This window comes from Typopeltis vanoorti, chromosome 3, assembly GCF_054136105.1.
Source record: "Typopeltis vanoorti isolate ZY-2024b chromosome 3, IOZ_Tvanoo_1.0, whole genome shotgun sequence".
NCBI lineage: Eukaryota > Metazoa > Arthropoda > Arachnida > Uropygi > Thelyphonidae > Typopeltis > Typopeltis vanoorti.
Genome location: NC_143551.1, coordinates 35,426,552 through 35,446,556, shown reverse-complemented (window position 1 = coordinate 35,446,556; position 20,005 = coordinate 35,426,552). Strand labels below are relative to the sequence as shown.

General features: G+C 39.0%; 1 protein-coding gene across 1 annotated transcript in view; it reads right to left on the bottom strand.

Moving 5' to 3' along the window:
• Window positions 1–20,005, bottom strand: part of LOC150108044 (protein kinase C iota type-like) — a 203,758-nt gene that overhangs the window by 120,174 nt on the left and 63,579 nt on the right. The window contains exon 4 of the mRNA XM_090415541.1: window positions 8,094–8,279. Within this exon, the coding sequence (XP_090271667.1) occupies window positions 8,094–8,279 (186 nt within the window). The remainder of the gene's footprint in view (window positions 1–8,093; window positions 8,280–20,005) is intronic.

Here is a 20,005-nt window from a genome sequence, read left to right as displayed (position 1 = left end):
TGCAAGAGTGAACAAGACTGATTGATTAATAAGAATATTGTCAGGTGAGAAGAGCATTACTGTATTAACAATCTATTTTGTATCTATAATAGTAAGTAAAAAACCATTTGAAGGCAACTTAAAGTAGCTTAATGAAAATATGCAGCCTAACAATTGGATTTACTATTTGTTTACTTATACTTAGTAAAGTGTGTGCATCATTGGCACACCCTGGTCCCCCACCCCCCCCCCAAAAAAAAGAAAAAGGAAAAAAAGACTAGAAACATTTCCAAAAATCATTTCCTAATTAAAATTCTTCTTTTTTTTTTTAAATTTATGTTGTGTTGTGTGAAGTATTTCTATACTACTTATGAATTAGCAGTCACATAAGGTGAGAATACCATCTGACTCTCAGTAATCACGGTCTTCGTTTGCCTTGCATTCACAATGAACGCAAGGCGAATGAAGTAGTGCTCAGGCGAAACTTTGTTTGCCCGAGCCCGGCCAGAGATCACAGGTATCATGTATTGCCGATCACTGCAGATGCTCACTCATAGGTCGTATGCAATGCCTAATGTGCATATTCTCAAATTGTCTACTCAACTCGGCCTTCCCAAGATTAAATCATGAGTGCTCATCCCCCCCCCACAAGATTAAATCTTGAGTACCCCCCCCCCCCCCCCCGTCCAAGATTAAATCCTGGGTGCACCACTGGTGTGCATAGCAAACCTTACCATGCACACACTTGGAAAGTTAGAATCATTTTGTAAGACTGGCATATGTGATGGATGCGCATACTAAACTTTCACCCTCAGTCATAAGTGTCCGGTATTTTTTTTCCAATGTATCTGGGATCCCTAATTTTGTGACACTAAGGCAATTGATGTGAAGTATATTCTTGTGTTAATTCTTTACCCATGCTTCAGCAAATAAAGGCTGTGTGTGAAGTATCATCAGACTGGGCTACTTTTATATGGTGGCAGATGACTTCACATCAATTGCCTTAGTGTCAATAATCAAGTTAATAATTATTGACTCCGGATGTCAATAACGCAATGGGACTAGGTAGGATTTCACCACAGATTTGGAGAGAATGTGATAAAGAATTGATAGCTCCATTGACCTGGCTTTTCAATGAAAGTCTGGCCATGGGAAAGGTATGCAAGGAGTGGAAGGAGGGTAAGATTGCAAAAGGGTTATAGCAGACTGGAAGTATCAAACTATAGATCAGTTTGTATATTATCGGTAGGTGTTAAGATTTTGGAGAAATTAGTGAGGGATCATTTAGAGCATTGGGCAGATGAGGGTAATGTTATCTGTTTAAGTAAACATGGATTTGTTAAGGGGCATTCTTGTTTTTGTAATATGATTGCCTTTTATAATAAAGTGACAAGAATGGTTGATGAGGGAAAAGGCATATTCTGGCAATTTTTTGGATTTTGCAAAGGCATTTAACAGGGTATCACATGATAAGCTGATATTTAAGTTTCAGCACAGGGGTTTAGATGTCAGGTTAGTGAACTGGATTTGAGATTGCTATCTGATAAGTATCAGAGAGTTGTGTATAAAGGAGCAGTATCAAGGAAGCAGAAGGCTACAAGTGGGGATCCTACCCATATTGTTTAATTTATATGAATGGATTTCAGGGGAATATTGAGTTGTTTGCAGATGATGTGAAGCTGGGAAGGGTTATTAGTAATAGTGAGGATGTGTTAACCCTGCAAGAGAATTTGAATAAACTGGACAGATGGTCAAATTAATGGAGATTTCAGTTTAATTCAGTTAAATGTAAAGTCTTGAAGTTTGGGATGCATCGATCGGAGGCTGCATACTCTGTTGGAGGAAGTGGGGAAAGCCAGGGGATCTGAGGTGATGATTGATAGAAACCTGAAATTCAGCGGTGAAAGTGGTAACCCATATTGCTATTGAGGTGATATAACCATATTGAGGTGGCTGATGATGTTGTGATCAAGAGGGTAAGGAGTGGTTGCTTTGCATAGAGGGGTGAAGGTAACCCAGAGGATTGTTACAATGCTGAGAAGAGCACTGCCCTGCAGATATAAATGTTGTCATTCTATTGTATAAAGCCCTGATCGGATTATTGCGCTCAAATTTGGTCCCCAGGATCTGAAAGGAATAAATTAACCATGAAAAGAGTGTAGAGGAGGACAACAAAGATGATATCAGGACTGCACAATGTTAGTTATGAGGATAAGCTGAGGAATGTGGAATGCAGATTTTGGTAGATAGAAGAAAGAGAGGTGATATGATTAACACTTTTAAACTGTTGAGAGGTGGCTGAGGATTATGAGCAAGATGGTAAGGAGTGGTTTCTTTGCATAGAGGGTAGTTGATCCATTGAATGCATTGTCTGATACAATGGTGAAAGCATGAAAATCAATGGGTTCAAGGAGTGGTATGATAGACTGTGTTTTCTAGGGTGGGCCTCCCACAATGAATCCATGGAGGCCTGAATCATCATCATAATAATGATAATAATCAAACTGTGCCTTAAATGAATTCACCACACTTTCAGGTAACACATTTGAATTACCTGTTACTCTCCATGTAAAAACCTATTCTTCTTTATACAGCTTCCAGGGATGGTATCTTGGTCTTTCACATTAATCTAGTAATAGTCTCTTACCAACTAATATGTCTGAATCACATTCCTCCTCTTCCTCCAATCTACCAGACTCTGCAAATTGCATTTCTTTGATCTTTCTTTAACATGCTACACATCAAAAACTACTGTAGTTAATTTAATAAATTATATCTGAGCCTTTTCTAATAGCTGTGATCCTTCTGAAAACCAGGTGACCAAATATCTGCACCATAATCCATATATTGTCTGATCAAGGCCTCATACTATAGAATCATAATCTCCTTACTTCTATATGTCAGTGTCCTTTGCATCATCGCTATAATCCACAGTGTTGTACTGCCCTCACAATTTTAGCAATGTGTACCCTAAATTTTATCCATTATCACCTCCCAGACCGCTTATAAGCTCCACCTCCTCTAAGATATCTCTGACTGACTGTATATTCTGTATCCATCTCTGCTTCCCAAATTTTAAAACTTGCAGTTGAACTGGTAATCCAACTCACCCAGACTATTCAAATCCTCTTGACAAGCCACATCTCCTCTGCTCCTCATAGTTCTTACTTTGTACTATCTACAATCAACTGCATATCTTTATTCAATCCTTTCTCAACATCAATAACATATAAGTTAAATAGCAAATGGTCCCCCCAAAGAAATCCCTGGGGCATATTACTAGTGACTTTCCTTTTCTAGGATATTGCACCCCCCCCCCCCATATACAACCTGCTAATGCTTATTAAACAGCCAATCTCCAATACCATACAGTAATCTATTATCTGACTCCATCTATTCCAATTTAATTACTGACTTATCATGTTGAAACCCATCCAATAACTTTGCAAAATCTAAATATATGAATGTATATGCATCTCCTTTGTCCAATGGATTTGTCACATTGCAATAAATAAGTATATATAAACCGATAAATAAACCAATGCAATAAACAAGCAGATTGCTAAAACATTCTTTCTTTAGCAAACTAATGCTATCCGCCAAAGAAGTGTCACTCTTACCATCTCTCTCTCTCTCTTATGAAGTAGAACAATTTTGGTGATGAATAAATACATTTTGATACAAAATTAATAATGGAAAACTCACGTACAAAGATTATTTAATAGTATAATTTTCACCTGTGTGTCACAGGCATCTTCAGTACAATTTAAGCTCAAATTAAACAATAACTGACAATTCCAAAAAGCACCACCTAAGTAGCTGGTGTAAGATAACTAAAAAGGTCAATAAATTTCCTAACAAAAAAAAAAAGTTTACAATAAAAAGTTAGGAAAGATTAGCTGATTTATAAAGTACTATCTCCCATAAAGGGGATAGACGTAAGCCGTCAGATCTGTTTAAGTTAGGAGAATGAAGTAAAGTTTCACATGTTTCTTTATAAAGGCATTCCATGAAGAACCGACTTTTGTGAAGGACTCTTGTCTTTCTCCAATGAACTCTATGTCTAGTGAAGATGGCATGTTCTGCAAGTCCAGACTTTTCAGGTTTAAAGTATTCAATATAAGATTGGTGTTCTTCTAGCCGAATAGAGGTAAATCTTCCTGTTTGTCCGAAATAAGATAATCCACAAGAGCACGGAATCTGGTAGACACCTGGATAATTAAGATGTGGGAGCTTGTCCTTAGGAGAAGTAAGAAAGGTGGAGATTTTTCTAAGTGGTCGAAAGGCAACAAAAATATTCAGTGATTTTAAAACTTTTGCTATACGTTCACTAATGCCTTGTACATAAGGGATAGGAATGTGCATTTCTTCTGTATTTGAAGAGGAAGACATATTAAAACCATCATTTTTTATTTTGGTTTAACCAATAAGAATACAATTTGGTCGGCTAAATCCCAAATTGCCAGCCCATCCTCGTTTGTTCAGTATCAAAGTAGATATCCAACAGGGTGCGCCACGAGAAGGTGAGGATTGGACATTAGGTCAGAAGCCCTGGTCGGTTCTCCGCATTCCTTTAAAGGCTATGTGGAGATCTCCTCTCAGTTATACAGCTTTGACCCTTAAGCACCTTAAGTGCCTTAGACGATAGAAATATAAGATCTGATAATGTTGGAGTCTTGACAAGTAACAGACTGATTTGGAGGAAAATTGTACATAGGAAGTTAGTAATGATGTAATTTTTTCATGTAGTACTGTCATATCCTGTACACCCCTTGAGGGTAAATGGCAGGAATTTGATGATGATGATGATGATGACATATTAAAACTACTCAAAGCTCTTTTAATAAAGCAGTTCTTTAAATACAGAAGAAATAACGCACATTCTAACATACTTTATAAATCAGCTAATCTTTCCTAACTTTACACAGGCAAAAATTATACTATTAAATAATCTTTGTACATGAGTTTTCCATTATTAATTTTGTATCGATATGTCTACTCATGGTATACCTCTTTTAAAACTTATAAATACATTTAATGACCAGATAGGAGAAACAACAGTGTTTACAGGACGATGGGTTATATTATTAGACAAAAAAAAAGTTTCATATGAAGAAAAGTGATAGCAAGAAAAGCAAGAAAAGTGATAGCATAGTTTTAAATTGCAGATCAAATATACAGGTTAATGGCATTAGCCTCAATGGACAAGTCATGAAAAGTGCTTCAGATATTTAGAAAGTTTAGATTGTTTCCAGATTGACAACTAAACTGACTTTATCTGGATAAAATAAGGGATATTTAGAGAGGTTTTCATACTATACTCCAGATAGGAGTGAGCACACACACACACACACACACACACACACACACACACACACACACACACACACACACACACACACACACACACACACACACACACATTATTATTATTATTACCCCAAGACCTCATGGAGTCAAAGACTCATCTGGGAGGTCCTCTTTTATCACACACACACACACATATCTCATCATACCATGTTTTAAACACACTCAAACTCCTTGCAGACACCACACTCTCAGGCAAGGCATTCCAATCATTCACAACTCTGCACGAAAAAAACCTGCCTCTCACTTCCCTACTCACACCCGCTTTATACAGTTTCCAGGGATGACCTCTGGTTCTCCCCTGATCTCCTGCTATTCTCTGTAGAACTTCTCCACCATTGATCTTATAACAACCCCTTACCAACTTGTAGGTCTCTATCATATCTCCCCTCTTCCTTCTCTCCACCAGACTCTGCAAATTACATCTTTTCAATCTTTCCTCATAATCAACATTCCAGAGGTCAGAAACTACCTTAGTCAGTCGCCTTTGAATCCTTTCCAACATCTTTTCATCCTTTTGAAAATCCGGTGACCAAATCTGGGCACAATAGTCCATCATGTGTGGCCTAATCAAAGCCTTACACAACAGAACAAGAATCTCCCTACTTCTACACGTCAGAGTCCTCCGCATCATTCCAAGAAGCCTTTGTGTTGTCTTCACAATTTTGGCGATGTGTCTCCTAAGTTTTAGATCCTTATTCACTATCACCTCCAGATCTCTTATTTCCTCTATCTCCAACAATATATTCTCACCAAGCATAAATTCTGCATCCCATCTTTGTTTTCCAAATTTTAAAACCTTGCATTTTGCAACATTGAACTGACATCCCCCATTTTCCGTGCCCAATCACTCAATTTATTCAAGTCGCCTTGCAAGGCCACAACATCTTCACTACTCTTTATGGTTCGCCCCAACTTTGCATCATCTGCAAATAACTGAATATCTCCATCCAAATCTTCGTCAATATCATTAATATACAAGTTAAATAGTAATGGCCCTAAAACAGCCCCCCGAGGCACTCCACTAGTGACTTTCCTTTACCTGGATATCGCACCCCCCATACACAACTTTTTGATACCTATCAGATAGCCTGTCTCCAATCCAATGCACTAATCTAATATCCAACCCCATCTGCTCTAGTTTGACTGTCAACTTATCATGAGGTACTCTATCAAAAGCCTTTGTGAAATCCAAGTATATTACTGTGTATCCTTCTCCTCTGTCCAAGGAAGAAGTCACTTTATTGTAATAAGTAAGTAGATTACTAAAACATGACCTCCCTTTATCAAATCCATGCTGTCCATCAAAGATAATGCCATTGTTGTCAACCTAAATCTGGATGCTAGTTCTCACAAGCTTCTCCAACAACTTAACTACAACACCTGACACACAGATAGGCCTAAAGTTTGATGCTTGAGTTCGATCACCTCCTTTATGAAGTGGCACAATCTTGCCCTCCTTCCACTCCTTAGGAACTTGACCAAGTGCAAGATTCATATTAAAAAAATATGTCAAGGCAGGTGTGAACTCCCTGGCACATTCCTTCAGAATACGCAGTGATATATTATCAAGTCCCACAGTCTTATTTACATCTAGTTTAATTAACTCCCCAAACACCTCTTGCTCACTTACAGTCAGTCTCTCCTCCCCAGTGGCACACTCAGGATTTAATCTTGGAGGGGGCCAAGCGCTCAGGATTTAACCTTGGGGGGGGGGGGCTGAGTTGAGTAGACGTTTTGCGAATACACACTACACATCACATAAGACCTATAACTAAGCATCTGCAGTGATCGCTAATTCATAAGTAGCACACAACATAAATAACAAAAATGAATTTTAATTAGGAAAAGATTTTTGGAAATTTTTCTAGTGTTTTTTCCTTTTCTTTGGGGAGTGCCCAGGCCCTTTGCCCCCCCCCCCCCCCTCTGGGTGCGCCACTGCTCCTCCCCATCATCAACTGCTCTCAATCTCTCCATGAAGTCACATTCACAAGATTGAAAGATCTTTATGAACTTCTCATTAAGTATCTCCACCACACATTCTGCAACAGCTGTCTTTATACCATTTTCTCCAATCAATGTCATCCTTCCATAATCATTCTTTCTTTTGCTGGCTACATATCGAAAGAACTCCCTAGGATTCTTTTTGGCTTCATTAGCTAACTACTGTTCATACCTCTCTTTAGCTACTCTCACCAACCAAGTCACCCTCCTTGCCTGGTCTTTGTAGACCTCATGAAATTGGTTATTTCCACTTCTCTTATGCTGCCTCCATAATGCCCTTTTTCTCTGTATCACATGCTTAATCTCTTTATTCATCCATCTCACACCTACTTTATTTAACCTTCTCACCCTTGGAATACATTTAGACATTGCATCTACTAGATAGTTTTTGAAAATCACCCAAGCTGCATTGATCTCTTTTCCAGCTAACTCCTCATTCCACACTACACCCGCAAGCTGTCTCCAGAACTCTTCATAATCACCCCTCCCCTTGTAGTTCCACATATACCCTTTTCTCACAGGGGTCCTCGCACTGCTGGCAACCACCTTGGTAATCAATGGTCTCATGAGGTGATTACCTGTGATTATCACATACTACCTGTGATTACAGTGATTATCACATATATATATATATAAACAATATTTATTCAGTGACTAATATTTTTTGTATCCTGCAGTTCAATCATTGGATTACAAATTTGCTGATATACATATTTTAAAAGGGAACTTCATCTAACCTTTACCTTTAAGTCACAGTCTCCCTTTTTTACAAATTTCATTACAGCAAGTTTATTCAAGTTTATATGTTGTACCAGAAGTACATGGCCAAATGCACCCTTGGCAAGATAGCTGACAGGCTCCCAGTTTCGTGTTAACATAGAAGATATTGATTGCAGTTCTGCATCCTTTGAACATTTTTCATCAGCATTCTGTAATAAAGAATTAAACATATGTAATATATGAAACACATTTCTCCAAATATTATGGCTGAAAAATGTTATTTGCTCTTAGAACAGGGTAATTATTGCTATGTCACTATTAAAAGAGAAGATTAACTGTACAAATAAAGTTAAATACATTAAATTTAATAATTTATCACTGACTTTGCAACTAATCTGCACTTTGTTATTATTATTATTATTATTACAGCAACCTGTATGGGGTCAGCAGATTTATCTTGGAAGGGTCACTTAACTTGCAATATAATTATCATGTCACTTGACTAGCAATATAATTATCCTGTTGAATCTTAACCTCCTTAACTTCTATTCACAATACATTCTGGTAATGCAGTCCACCCACCCACCCACCATTCTGCATCTAAAAAAATCTAATCTTCATATCACTTTTCAGTACATCACTTTGTATGACTTCTGGGGATGGCTTCTCGCTCTTTCCTTCCACTTGCCACCGTTTTAATTATTATTATTATTATTAACATTTGACCTCCATGGAGATCGTGGGCGGTACACATTATTGCACACAATGCTCATCCAACCATGATTTAAACTGATTCAATGTGTCTACACCCACAACACACTCAGGCAATGCATTCCACTCACCAACCTTATATGTCTTAAGGTTGACTAGCTTAACTAGACATATAACTAGCTTATATGTCTCAATCATACCAATCCCCCCTTCATCCTATTCACAAGACTCTGCAACTCACATTCTCTCAATCTGTCCTCATAGTCCACATTCCAAAGACCACTGACTCCCTTTGTGAATCTTCTCTGGACCCTTTCCAACATATCCTCATCACCATGAAACCCATCGACCAAATCTGTGCACAATAATCCATATGAGGCCTGATCAAGGCCTTATACAATGGAATCATAACCTCCCTATTTCTGCATGTCAGGGTCCTCTGAATCATTGCCATTATCTGATATGATGTCTTCACAACTTGTGCAATGTAGTCGCTGAATTTCAGGTCCTTGTCCACCATCACTCCTAGATCTCTCATCTTCTCTACTTCCATTAAGGTTTCCCCACTAAGTGTACACTTTATATCCCATCGTTGCTTACCAAATCTCAAAACCTTACACTTTGCAACATTGAACTAATAGTTCCACATACCTGCCCATTCATGCAATCTATTCAAGTCCTCTTGTAAGGCAATAACATCTGCTTGACTCTGCATTGCTCTCTCCTCAGTTTTGCATCATCTGCAAACAGCTGGATATCACTAGTTAAACCCAACCCAATATCATTAACATACAAATTGAACAACAATGGCCTCAAAACTGACCCCTGCAGCACACTGCTGATGACCTTTCTCTTTCAGAATACTGCACCCCATATACTTGTACAATTTCTGATACCTGTCCGACAGCCAGTCACTGATACAACTCAGAAGTCTGCTATCCAGCCCCATCTGTATCAATTTATTTAACAGTTTGTCATGTGACTGTCTATCAAAAGCTTTTTCACAATCCAAGTACATCACTGCATATGCATCTCCACTGTCCAAGATATTTGTCACCTTGTTATAGTACATAGGTAAGTTAGTGAAACATGATCTCCTGTTAACAAACTCTGCTGATAACCACAGAGAATACTGCTGTTAGGAACCCATTTCTGTATCCTACTGTTCACCAATCTCTCCAGGACCTTCACCACAACTCCAGATATACAGACCGGCCTCTAATTTGAAGCTACAGCCTTATCACCACCGTTATGCCATGGAACAATTTTACCCTCCTTCCACTTCCTTGGAATCTGTGCTGTTGTAAGACTCTTATTAAACAGGCATGCCAAGCTACTGCCAATTCCCTGGAACATTCCCTTAAGATGCATTGTGATCTGTCATCAAATCCTATTGCCTTATTGACATCAAGGTTATTTACTTCCTCAAACAACTCCTGCTCACTCGCAATTAAGCCATCACCTTCTATGTCCTCTACACTTAATTTATTATTATTATTATTACATGACACCTCCAGGAAGTCCAAAGACTCATTGAGGGAGGGCACCTACTCTACAACTCTCCATCTCCACCACTCAATCCACCAACTACAACAAACCATAACTACCATCATCATGATAACTGGTAACTGAATCAGTTGATATAGTTGAGTTACTGAGTGAGTACTTTGCAAGAATATATCATCCAGGTAGTGACATTGCAGAAACGAATGAACCAGTAGATTATACGGGAATTGTGGTGAATGAAGTGGAGGTGAGTAGTCTATTGCATAACCTCAATGTTAATACATCTGTGGGATTGCATGGTATACCAGTTCGTGTCATACGAGAAGCGGCTAAAGAATTGTCAGTACCCTTGACCATTTTTGTTTAATTTGTGTCTCGGGTCTGGCTTAGTCCCGAGGGGGTGGAAAGAGGAGAAAATAGTTCCACTGCATAAAGGTGGTTCCAAGACTGCTGTTGTAAATTACTGACCGATTAGCATATCAGGAATCATTGTCAAGGTCTTAGAGAAATTAGTCAAGGAAAGAATACAGGATTGGATAGATGAAAATGGGATATTGTATGGGGGACAACATGGTTTTGTGAAGGGTAGATCATGCCTCAGTTACTTGCTCACGTTTTATAACACAGTGACAGCCGAACTGGATAAGGGTAATGGGTTTACAGTGATTCTACTGGACCTTGCCAAGGCCTTTGACAGGATACCACATGGAACCCTAATCAGTAAATTGGAGCAGATGGAGATGGATATAGGGTTGGTGAGATAGATAGGAGGGTGGTTGATGGAGAGATACCAGAGAGGGGTTTATTCAGGAGTGGAGTCTAAAAGATGGCTTGTGACTAGTGGCGTGCTGCCGGGCTCTATTCTTGGACCACTGCTATTCAATTTGTTCATCAATGATATAGGTAAGGATCTGAGAGGAAGTGTTCACTTGTTTGCTGATGATGCAAAGTTGGGTAGAGCAATTGTGAGTGCACGGGATGTCAAAATTTTACAGGATGATTTGGATAGTTTGGAGGACTGGGCTAGGAAAAATGGATGTCAATTTAATGTGGCAAAGTGTAAGGTTATGCACTTTGGGGTGAAAAGAATAGCAGCAGTATATCACATTGGTGGAACCGTACTCCAGGAGATTGATGAGGCCAGGGATTTGGGCGTGTTGGTGGATAGGGAATTGAAGTTTAGGGGGCACATTGCAAAAGTGGCTAAATCAGCTCATCAAATCATTTGGCTTCTGAAAAATACTTTAACATGCAGAGACAAACAAGTTGTTGTTGTTCCTCTGTATCAAGCCTTCCTTGATAAGACTCCATCTGGACTACTGTGCCCAGTTATGGGCACCAGGGTTTCTTCGTGATGGGGGAGGAAGTGGAGCGGATCCAGAGACGAGTGACCAAGATGATAGCAGGTCTGTGGAATGAACCTTATAAGAATAGGTTGAAGATTTGTGGGTTACAGAAATTGGTTGATAGGAGGAAGAGGGGTGATATGATTGAGAGATTCAAATTACTGAAGGGTTTCTATAAGATTAATCCAGAAGATATTTTTGAAAATAGGACTGGTAGTGGGAGGACTAGGGGACATGCATGGAAGCTGGGCAAGAATGTGGTTGACAAGGATGTTAGAGCTAGGTTTTTTACTTGGAGAGTGGTGAATGAGTGGAATAAGCTTCCAGAGTCTGTTGTGGGTGCTATCACTGTGAATGAGTTCAAGGCAAGGTATGATAGATACTGTGTGAATGTCGAATAGTTGTTCTTGACATGATGTTAGGGCCTCCCTCGATGAGTCTGTTGACTCCTTGGAGTTGCCGGGAATAATAATAATAATAACAATAATAATCATCTACATGAAAGCCATCTACTGCCAACCACCACCACTAGTATTTTCACAGATAATCCTCCAGCCAAAAGGCTGTGGGATTTGAACCCACAGCCTTTTGGCTGGAGAGCAGATATGCTAACCACTCAGCCAACCAGGCCATTTCCTCATGATTCTACCCTGATCAGGATGACACACCCTCATAAACTAATCACTGAATACCTCAACAGCAAATGGTAACTTCTGCAGCAGTTACCATTCTATCCCTTTCATCCCTTAACTTCATCTTACCATGATCATTTTGCTTTCTACTTGCCACATATCTAAAAAAACTCTCTAGGGTTTTTCTTTTCCTGATTTCCAATTTCTGCTCATATTCTACATTTGTTTTCCTTACTAACTGAGTCACTCTGTTGGCTTGTTCTTTATACTCTTCATGTGACTGATTATTGCCATTATTCATTTTGTACTTTCTCCAAAGTACTTTCTTTTTCCAGATTTCATACTTAAGCTCCACATTCATCCAATTTACACCTACCTTTTTCAGCCTTTTGGTTCTCAGAATACATTTGCACATTGATGCTGTTATGTATTTCTTTGTCAGTTCCCATGAAGCATTTATTTCCTTACTGCTCAACTCATCATTCCATGTTATAGCTCCAAGCTGTCTCCTAAGCTTGTCATAATCACCAGCCTTATAATTCCACATATATCCTTTCCTGACAAAAGTCTGCATATGACTATCCACAACACAGGTGATCACTTTCACCAACTGGAGGAAAGCGTGAAACTTCTCTAGCAATTACATCCTCTGAGAAAATGATGAAATCTAGAACTCTTGATCCTCGTGTGCCCTTCTTTACATGCTGTGCCCTTCTTTACCTGAGATAGTTATTTCTTAAGAATTCAAGAAATTCCTTTTCCTTATTCCCAAATGCTATCTCTTTATTCCATTCTATACAACCATAATTAAATTCATCCATAATAATTACCCTTCCTTTGTTCACTAATCCAAGTTGTTTATACATTTCTTCATCACCACCTTCCACATTCCCAGGCCTATAAGTCCAACTAAATATGTCTTCCTATCAGCCTCCATGTTACACCACACTACCTCATAACCATTGCCACTATTTCCCCCTTTCATGTCTACCTTATGTGGACTTAATTCCCCTGTTATCATCACCAGCACTCCCCATGCCTTCTTGCCCTTTCTATCCTCACGAAAAATACTGTACCCTTCCATTTCTATTCCCGTTACGATATCATCTTCATTCAACTTCATTTAATAATCCTGATAAATCTGATAAAATCCCCTCACTAACTTAAAGATCTGTACCATATCATCTCTTTTTCCATCTTCCCACCAAACTTTGCAATTTATATCATTCCCTCAACCTCTCCCCACAATCAACATTCCAGAGTCTTGATACTTGCTCAGTCACTCATCTCTGAACCTTCTCCAATGCTTCCACATCACAATGAAAACTAGGTGATCAAACTTGAGCGCAACAGTACATGTGTAGTATAACCAGCTCCACCAATACAGAAGACAGCCTTATATATCTCTGCACTCTAAAGTGCAACAATTTGCACTTGTGAATGCAAAACTATAATCCTACAGATTAATATATCAGAAGTGGTTGTTAAAGAATTGGAAAAGTTGGCTAAAGGTAAAATCCAACATTAGGTGGATAGGGATGTAATAATGTATGGTAGACAGCACAACTTGGTAAAGGGTAGGTCCTATCTTAGTAATTTATTAACCTTTTATAATAAAGTGACAGCAAAATTGGATAAAGGAAATGGATACACCATGATATTGCTGGACTTTGCAAAGCTATTTGGCAGAATACCACATGGAAAACTATTAAAAAAGTTGTTGCAAATGTGAATCGACATGAAGCTAGCAGGACTGAGAAATAGACACCAGAGAGTAGTATATAGTGGAGCAGAATATAGAATAATGAGGGTAACTAGTGGAGTACCTCAGGCTTACTGTACTAGGGCCAATAATTTGTATATCAATGATATAAGTAAAGTCATAACTAATAAGTGGTGTTGGTGAAACTTGTTATGGATCCAGGAATGAGCTGTTATGCTTGTTATACAAATTTATCTGTACTAGGGCCAATACTCTTTAATTTGTATATCAATGATATAAGTAAAAGTCATATCTAATAAGTGGTGTTGGTGAAACTTGTTATGGATCCAGAAATGAGCTGTTATGCTTGTATACAAATGCTAGAAGTATCAGAAACAAGGGAAATGAACTGGTTGCATTGAATGAGTGCATTCTTCACCCAAAAATTGTTGGAATAAGTGAGACATGGTTAGATGAAGATGACATCCTGACAGGAATAGAGATGGTAGAGGATGATGTATTTCATGAAGATAGAAAGGGTAAAAAAGGAGGTGGAGTACTATTGATGATAGAAAAAGAGTTATGTCCATACACGGTAGAGATGCAAGGGGAAAATAGTGGTAGTGGTTTTGAAGCAGTATGATGAAAGATAGAGATGAATAGAATGAAATACTTCGTTGGATGTTGCTATAGACCTGGTAATGTGGAGGGTAGTGACCAGGAAATGTATAAGCAAATTAGCCAAGTAAATGGGAAAAAGGCTGATCATTATGGGTCATTTTAATTATAGCAATATAGATTGGGATGACAAGATAGCAACGAGAAGTAAAAAAAGTAAGTTTCTTGAATTTTGGGGGACAACCACCTCGGACAGTATGTAACAGAGGACACAAGAGGATTGAGCGTCTTGGATTTGATCATTTCATCAGGGGATGTTATTTTAAATGAGATGTCAGATCTCCCTTCAGTTTGTGACAGTGACCATGATTTGATTGCCTGTGTGGTTGCCAACCATATGAGGACTTTCATGAGGAAAGGGTATATGTGGAGACAGCAAAAGTTCAGTATGAGTAGCAGTTGACTAATGAAGCCAAAAAAAAAAAAAAAAAAAAAGAATGGTTATAGTAGGATGGCACTGATTGCAGAAAATGGTATAAGAATAACTGCTGTGGAGGATATTGTTGAGATATTTAATGAGCAGTTCATAAACATATTTCATCCTTGTGAATGTGACATCATGGAGAATTTGAGAGCAGTGGATGATGAGGAGGAGAGACTTACTGCAAGTGAGGAAGAGGTAGATGGTGATATAAGCAAATTTGCTATTAATAGGGCTGTGGGACTTGATCATATATTACTGCATATTTTGAAGGAATGTGCAAGGGAGTTGACATGTGCCTTGACATATTTGTTATGTCAAGTTCCAAAGCATTGGAAGGAAGACCATTGCGCTGCTTCATAAAGGAAGTGACAGAAATCAAGCATCAAATCATAGGCAAATCTGAGTGTCAGGTGTTGTAGCTAAAGTGATGGAAAAGCTGGTGAGAATCAGAATCAGAAATGGGTTGACAAAAGCACAGATTTACTAAAGGGGAAGTCATGTTTTAGTAATCTACTTACTTATTACAATAGGGTGACAGCACCATTGGAAGTGGGAGATAGATATACACAGTAGTATACTTAGATTTTGCAAAGGCTTTTGCAAGTTTACTGCATGATAAGTTGAATATGGTGGTAAGAGGTGTAATGTATTGAGACTCAATGATCTGTGGTGTTCAAGATAGGATGTGTGAGGAGTGTTTGCCAGGAGGAACAATAGAAAGTGTGGCTTTGGCAATTAAGAGAGGTGAAAGGGTGGATGAGATGATTGTGATGGTGGGAACAAATGACTTGAGTGGTGATGTAAATAGGGCAGTGAGAGATATGAGATTCTTGCTTGAGGCTGTACGAAAGAAGACACAGAGAGGAAAAATAGTGTGTGTGTGTTTGTGTTGCCTAGGTATGATAATGTCAAGCTGAGCAGAAGAGTAGTGATATTGAATGAAATAATAGTGAGAATGTGTCAGAAGAGAGGATTCAAATATGCATGATAGAAAGGGAAAGCATGGTGGTGGAGTACTGCTTATGATAAGTGACGAGCTATGTCCTCTAAGAGTGGAAGCTTTGGAAGGCTGTGACACTAAAGATTTTAAAAGCATACGGTGTGAGGTGGAGGTGGGAAAGATAGGATATTTAGTTGGGTGTTGCTACAGACCAAGGAGCACAGAGAGTGGGGACTAGAAGATGTTGAGACAGCTGAGCGTGGCAAGTGCAAGAAGAACGATTGTTATGGGAGATTTTAAATACAGCAGTATAGATTGGGGAAAGGAAGATGCATGTAGCAATAAGGGAATGGAATTTCTAGAATTCTTGAGGGACAAATGTCTTAGGCAACATGTAACAGAGGGAACGAGAGGTTTGAGAGTTTTGGATTTGGTTATAGCATCAGAAGAGCTGAAAATAACTGAGATGACATTGCTCCCACCAGTTGGAGAGAGTGACCATATGGTTTTGACTTGAAAAATGAATAGACATGCAGGAGTATCAAATTGACGGGAATATATGTGGAATTATAAGCAAGTGATTATAATAGTCTTAGATGTCAGCTTGGGGAAGTTTCATGGAGGGAGGAATTGGAAGGCTGGGATATCATTAGTGCTTGGGGGAAATTGTGAAGGAATATTTGTTAGCAGCAATGGTAAGCTGTATTCCACGAGTGAAGAAGAGGACACAATTTGGAGTCAAGTGGATGACAAACAATATTGTTATATACTACTATTTTGTGGTCTGTCTGACTATGTGACTGCCTTATTGTTATATCTCTAACTGTCTTTACTTTAACTTTACAGTTGAAATCAATTTTTTTGTATCACTTAATATCAGATATTCGTTTGCCGACAAATTTGTATTGATTAAAGACTGCGCCAGCCAGCAACTAAACTCTGATACAATATCCAAGAGTACTTAAAGAAAATGTAGGGATCGTGAGGCATGCAGTCGTGGTCCCGATTCTTATATTACTATTGGCTTCCCCCTTAATGCACGGTACGTAAGTTTTCAAATGGTAGCTCAATCCGCAGAAAGCATGACAAACTCATTTGATTGTATATAAAGAAACACATTTATTATGGCACAAAGACAAGTATACATGTTAATCAAATCCTTAAGCCTAAAAGAGTCTGGGTTTCCTTTACTTAATTAATCACATCCAAAACTTCTATATTATAGTCCCTTACTTGACATAAATTTCTCACTTCTATACGTACATCTATTCTCAGACCCTTATAACTAAGTTACCTAATATTATCACACATGCAATATTGCATAGATACACAAGACAACTCAATAATTCTGACATGAACTTCTCTAGGGTAATACTTCTTATTCTTACTTAATCCTCCCTCCAAAATTTTAGCTAACACTTAATTACATTCTGACCATATAACATTACTGTTCCTAAATTACACAAACAGTTCGGACCTCAGCCTCCTGTTTGCCTGGAGCCTAATATGCCTTCTTCTCAACCGCAGACAAAAGTGTCCAAATCGCAGACTGTTCTTATAGCACTACACTGAAATAGCATGTTTCCTTAACTTCTGCTTCCTTACTCCACGGTTACTTTAATCCAACATTTAACATAAGAAAATCTTACGCTTACTGTTCTTGCCTTGAACTGGATATTATGGTCTGCTTATAGTATCTTCACTGATGGCAGCCTTGCAATTCCTTTGTTTCCATACGAACCGAAAACACTCATACACAGATTTGAACACTGACGTTGATCTCATCAGTGGCTCTTTCTTCTTATGGATCTGAATACATTGTAGTTGCAGTGTATGCAAGAATCCCCCCTTGCTATGTATGCTACGTGGGCCAAGTTGCAGCCTTGGCCCACATAGCATACATAGCAAGGAGGGATTCTTGCTACACGTGGCGGCAAGCTCTACACAGCTCTCCGACAGGAAACTAGGTGCCGATGAAACCCAGAGACAAGAGAGCGATTCGAATCCCTGCTGAAACCTTTATACCTGAAAACAGCTCCCTCACTCGGCGGTGTCGTCATGCATACGGTGACTGCCGATTGGACGCCTTGGTCACGGACTGTTTTTACATGGCTTAAAACATGCTCTAGCTTATACATATTTACTTGGCAATTTATACATGATTATATATTCTAATTCATTTACAACTATTCTCTGTTAAACTCATGGGCTATTTTAACATTGTTCAGAGCTTACACACTTGGATATTTACATGTTCTTGGGACATTAGTCGGTACATTTCCCATCCAGAGGTATAAGCATGTCCTTATCCACTCCTTCTGAGATAACTTAATGTTGGGTGGGAAAAAAAAGTGACTCATCATTTTTTTCCGACACAACAATATTATTATTACGGGCAACTCCAAGGAATCGACAGACTCTTTGAGGGAGGCCCCTAACATCATGTCAAGAACAACAATTCGTCTTTCACACAGTATCTATCACACCTTGCCTTAAACTCATTCATGGTCATAGCACCCACAACAGAATCTGGCAGCTTATTCCACTCATTTACCACTCTCCAAGTAAAGAACCTAGCTCTAACACCCCTGTTAACCACATTTTTGCCCAGCTTCCATATATGGCCCCTAGTCCTCCCACCACCAGCCCTATTCTCAAAAATATCTTCTGGATTAATCTTATAGAAACCCTTCAGTAATTTGAATATCTCAATCATATCATTCCTTTTCTGCCTATCAACCAATTTTTGCAACCCATAAATCTTCAATCGTTCCCATAAGCTTCATTCCACAGACCTGCTCTGCCACCATCTTGGTCACTCATTTCTGGATCCTCTCCACCTCCTCCCCATCAAGAAAAACCCCTGGCGCCCATATCTGGGCACAGTGGTGCAGATGGAGTCTTATCAGGGCTCGATATAGAGGAACAACAACTTGTTTGTCTCTGCTCGTTAAAGTATTTTTCAGTAACCAAGTGATTTGATGAGCTGTTTTAGCCACTTTGCTATGTGCCCCCTAAACTTCAACTCTCTATCCACCAACAGTCCCAAATCCCTGGCCTCATCAATCTCCTGGAGTACAGTTCCACCAATGCGATATATTGCTGCTAATCTTTTCACTCCAAAATGGATAACCTTACACTTTGCCACATTAAATTGACATCCATTTTCCTTATCCCAGTCCTCCAAACTATTCAAATCATCCTGCAAAATTTTGACATCCTGTGCACTCACAATTGTTCTACCCAACTTTGCATCATCAGCAAACAAGTGAACATTTCCTCTCAGATCCTTTCCTATATCCTATATTAAACTTTTATTCTATATTAAACAGGAGCTACAGGCGAAAACGAGGCTATGGAAGAGATATAAGGGACAGGTGAAGAGAAGATGCATGAAGAATATAAGACACAGGCCAGAAGAGTGACTAGTATGGTAAGGAAGGTGAAACTGGAATATGAGAAAAGACTGGCCCTTAGATCCAAGGAAAATCCTAGGGAATTTTTTAGCTATGCGACCAGTAGGAGGAGAAATGACTGTGGAAGAATGACATTGTGGGATAAAAATGGGAATAGAGTGACTGATGCAGATGACATAGTGGAATTGTTCAATGAACACTTTATTGGAGTATTTCATCCTGGAGGAGTCAATTTGAATACTAGAGGAATAGAGCAGGTTCGAGGTTTAGAGGTGCAGGAGGAGAGTGTGTTCCACATACTGAGTACTCTGGATGTTAGTAAAGCTGTGGGACTGGATGGTATTTCACCACAAGTTTTGAGAGAATGTGCTAAAGAACTGACAGTGCCCTTGACCTGGCTTTTCAATGAAAGTCTGGCTGCAGGAAAGGTGCCCATGGAATGGAAGGAAGGTAAGATAGTGCCATTTCATAAGGGCAGTAGCAGACTGGAAGTGTCTAATTATAGGCCAGTTTGTGTGTCATCAGTAGTTAGTAAGATCCTGGAGAAAGTAGTGAGGGACCATATACAGCATTGGGCAGA